Source organism: Microtus ochrogaster, chromosome 1, assembly GCF_000317375.1.
Source record: "Microtus ochrogaster isolate Prairie Vole_2 chromosome 1, MicOch1.0, whole genome shotgun sequence".
Taxonomy (NCBI): Eukaryota; Metazoa; Chordata; class Mammalia; order Rodentia; family Cricetidae; genus Microtus; species Microtus ochrogaster.
The window spans coordinates 17,025,047-17,029,062 of record NC_022009.1 but is presented as its reverse complement, the minus strand read 5'-3'; the positions used below and the strand labels follow the sequence as shown (position 1 = coordinate 17,029,062).

General features: G+C 44.1%; 1 protein-coding gene across 1 annotated transcript in view; it reads right to left on the bottom strand.

Moving 5' to 3' along the window:
• The window catches only part of Rdh12 (retinol dehydrogenase 12), a 12,520-nt gene that overhangs the window by 4,935 nt on the left and 3,569 nt on the right, over positions 1-4,016 (bottom strand). The window contains exons 4-5 of the mRNA XM_005343263.2: positions 3,766-3,870; positions 2,767-2,976 (exon numbers count right to left, since the gene is read on the bottom strand). Of these exons, the coding sequence (XP_005343320.1) occupies positions 2,767-2,976; positions 3,766-3,870 (315 nt within the window). The remainder of the gene's footprint in view (positions 1-2,766; positions 2,977-3,765; positions 3,871-4,016) is intronic.

The following is a 4,016-nucleotide window of genomic DNA, read 5'->3' as shown; positions in this document are numbered from 1 at the left end:
CAAAAAAAAAAAAATCATCAATCTTGGACAACTAGTAACTATTTTAGAAAGCAGTTATTGTCCAAAACTGGAAGAAAATAAAATAAAGGTGAGGCCTGACAAGGGAACAGCTGGATAAGAAAATCAACACAGGAACAGCAATTTGGACTCCATTCCAGTTACAATGCAGGTTCTCCTGCATTCAGGGCAGCATTGCACGGCATCTTTCTAGAATCTGTTCCTTGGATGTGCTCTTGCCTGTAGCGTTGTTTTGTAGATTTATACACTCTCTGGCACAAAGGGGGCAGGCACTTTTGGATCACTTAGCAGTGGACATAACGGATAAGGTAACTTAGGAAATAATCCAAGCAGGAGACTGCTGTAACCTCAGAATACTGAGACAAATGATGCCGTTATTGTTAATATGTGGGTGATAAATCTGATTGTACATACAGCCTTGATTGGTTGAGGAGGTATTCTCTTCAGGGAAATAAATCGTTGAAAAGAATACACTGATTTGGTATGGACTATCATCAGGATCCGTAATTGTGGCTTGTCAAAGAAACCTCCTCCTCAACTGACCTGCAGAACACTGTGAGGGAGGGTTATGAGCCAAGTCCTTATGTGCCTTAGTACTCAGTTTCAACACAGAGTCTGTGCTTCTCACCCGGCTCCTCACTACCTCAGACTGTCTCCAAAGGCCCGGCCAAAACTCTTGACCACCTGATGCTGAGAGGTGTCGTTTTTCCTCACACCTGCTTTACCCAGCACAGGTGTGACCCCAAGGTCAGGCAATCCTGCGTCTCCCTTTTCCTTCTCCTTTTTTGGAACAGCACTTCTTACTCAACTAATCAGAGGCAGGGGGGACTTGGAGAGCAGGGGACAGAGGCCGGTCATGTCTTAGCTCTGAAAAGAGGCTTATGCAGCAGTAGGTAGCATTAAGATGCCTATGTACAGCTAAGAAAATGGAGACACGGAGCAACTAAATAAATTGCCAAGGTCATAGGTAGCAGTCTGCTGGCCGACATGGAAAGTGATTCTTATTGCTGGATTCTTGAGTGAGAACTGTCTCAGCTGGGAGACGCACTTGAACAAATTCCTCAATACAGCTGTGCTTTCTCTTCATTCATAGATAGAGGAAAATAATAATGCTTATCTTCATCTCCTAAGAACATTTGGAGGCTTATACGGTGCCTGGCACGCAAAGCTCCCTGTCATTACTATTTATTGCCACGATTATCTTATTCTCCTGCTCTGACATTCTGATACTGGCCATTCTTCCCAGATTCTGAATTATTCACAATAGCAAACAGTCCCCTAAACTCAGAGAGATCAGGACCCACAGATTATCTAGACCCCAGGGAAGAGCAGAATTATTAAGGATTAGGGTCTCATTTTATAGCTGACGAGGCAGCCAAGGAAGTTAAAGGAACATGTCTACATATGCACAAGTAGTTTAGTATATGGAAGGGCAAAACCTCAGACCCAGGAGCCTGAAATCCAGCCCTATCTCCCTCACAGAAGCTTAGCAGAACTCAGTGTAAGGTACACGAGAGGAAGAGCTTAGAGCGGAGAGCCCATGTCCCAGTTCTGGCTCTCTATGAACTACAGAAGTAATCCCTGAGGTTGTCTGATGCCTCTATTTATCGTATAATCTTGAGCTAGCCGTTTCCATGGATTTCAGTTCTGACCTATAAAGTGGGAATATTCTTACCCACTCCGACTGTTACCAAGGGTTGTTGTAAAAACAAAACAAAAGAGGCAAAGAGGCAGCCAACATAGGCAACTTTCCAGAGTTCCAACCTCTTCAGCCCAGGACTTCCTGAGGGACAGCGACTCCATTCTGTTAGTAACCTCAGTCTCCTCGACACACCATGGTCCTTCTTATAAGGTACATCGTACCGGTAAATGTTTACGTTCTGTTGGGACTCACTGGGAAGCTCTGGAAATGGAGTTGCCCTCCTTCACACTGAAGCATATTTATGTCAAACATCTTCCAACCTGCCCTGATCTTTCCTAGGTCAGGATGGCCGCTGGCTCTGTAATGGGAAGACGGAAGAATGGCAAGCGTGGCAAGCAACTAAGGGTGTTAAAAATGTGTCCTTGAGAGCAGCTAGAAGGGAAGCGGTTCCCAACCAAGGTTATTCATTGTCTATCCTGTAACGTTAAAATGCCTGGAATAGGAGCAGGGAGTTAAAAGTCCAGCTACCGGAGGCTCACCGTGGAGAAAAAGCTCAACGGAGGATTCCGGCTGACTGCTTCAATTTCAATACTCGGTTTCTGCTGGATGTTTTAGGTGCCTGCCTGCTTTGCTAATGTTCTGTTTATCTGGAGCTATTTGCTCTTTTGCTGAGAAACAGTTTTATGCTCTATCTAGAACTCTCAATCAGGACTCCGACTGACTGCCACAATGGGGCTTCCTCGGTTAGTTTCTGCTAGGTGTTTGGAAGACCCTGACATTCTCTTTTATTTGCTCTCTCAACTGGGCGAGAGTCTCTGCTAGATGTTGTTAGTGCCCAATCTGGTGTTTTAGTATCTGTCCACTGTTCTCTCTGTTACTACTCTTTATTCTTTTATTTTTGCTCCCTACATATTTAATAAACTCACTCATTCAAAACAAAAAGCACAGCTATCAAAGATCATTTTCCGAACCATGCAGAATAGTACTAAAATAACGTATGTTCAACATCCTGGTTCCAGAAGTTTCTATGAACCTATAATCTGGACTAAGGGTCCTGTTTTTAATTATTTAAATGATAAAATACTTTATTGTTTCCCCACACATACCTTGGAGTCTCTTGGCCAGCTCTCGGGTGAAAAGTATATTGGCCAGCTTGCTGTGACAATAGGCGAAGCCACGGCAGTAGTGCTTCTCTCCCTGGAGGTCATGGAAACGGATCTTGCCACCAAGGTGGGCCACTGAGGATAGGTTTACCACCCGTGAGGGAGCAGACTCCTTCAGCCGCCCCAAAAGCAGGTATGTAAGAAGAAAATGGCCTACAAAGAAATCCAAAAGGAAAACTCAAGGGTAGAATATCTCTAGGCTCAGGCTCAGGGTATGGGAACAGAAGAGAGAATTTTCATTTTGGCTCACTGTCTTCTGCATGTGAATAAAGCCTGAATCACTCCGTGCTAAATGGTCACTTCCTTTAAGTTAGTCAAAAGCAAGGGCCAAAGCTAGACTGCATCAATGATATTTAATCTAGATTTTTGTACCTATTGTTTATATTCCCATCTGCTTGTCTCCAATTTCTCTGCCTAACTGTGGGTTCTCATATACTCATACAGAAAGAAAGCTAAAATAGTCAGCGAAAATAACATTCGCTTAGAATATGCCACATGCTCCCGTGACTAGAGCATTAATCTTGAACTCTGAACGCCAATCTATCTTGTGTATCAACTTCGCAAGGTCCACTTACCCCCACACACCAGCCCAAGGATTTTTTTGGTTCTCGTGTGGATGTCACTTTCCCTGCCAAATCCAGATCCCGAATACCCACAGGTTGGCTCTGCCCAGCAAGCCCCACGTTGCCATTACCCCATCTAAGGATGGCATTTTTCTCCCTAGTTTTTTCTGAGATGGGGGCTTCTGAATAGAAACACAGAGTCACAGTTTTGACTGCTTAAAAAAGTGCAAACGAGCAATGTATCTTGTGGTGAGGGATCCTATGAGGATCCTAAGATGCTCTATGAGGATCAATGGAGATCCTGAGTACCGGGCAGAGTCATCTTCCTGAGAGGTCAAGGTGGATTATAGCTCACCTTTAACCACACAAAGATACTTACCCAGGTGGTTGACTCCAAAGTGGGTTTCAAAGCCATCTGTTGTCTTAGAATAGGGGCACATCATCACTCCCGCATTGTTGATCAAAATATGGAGCTTCTTTTCCTCTGTTGAGTACAATCAGGGAGATCCTTCGGCTGGCAATGAAACCTCTAGCCACCTGTCACCATCTCGAGTGTTGCACCCTCCTCCCTGCTTTCGTCGGAAATCTACTCTTTGATTTTTTTTTGTTTTTTCTTTTTTTTTTTTTTTT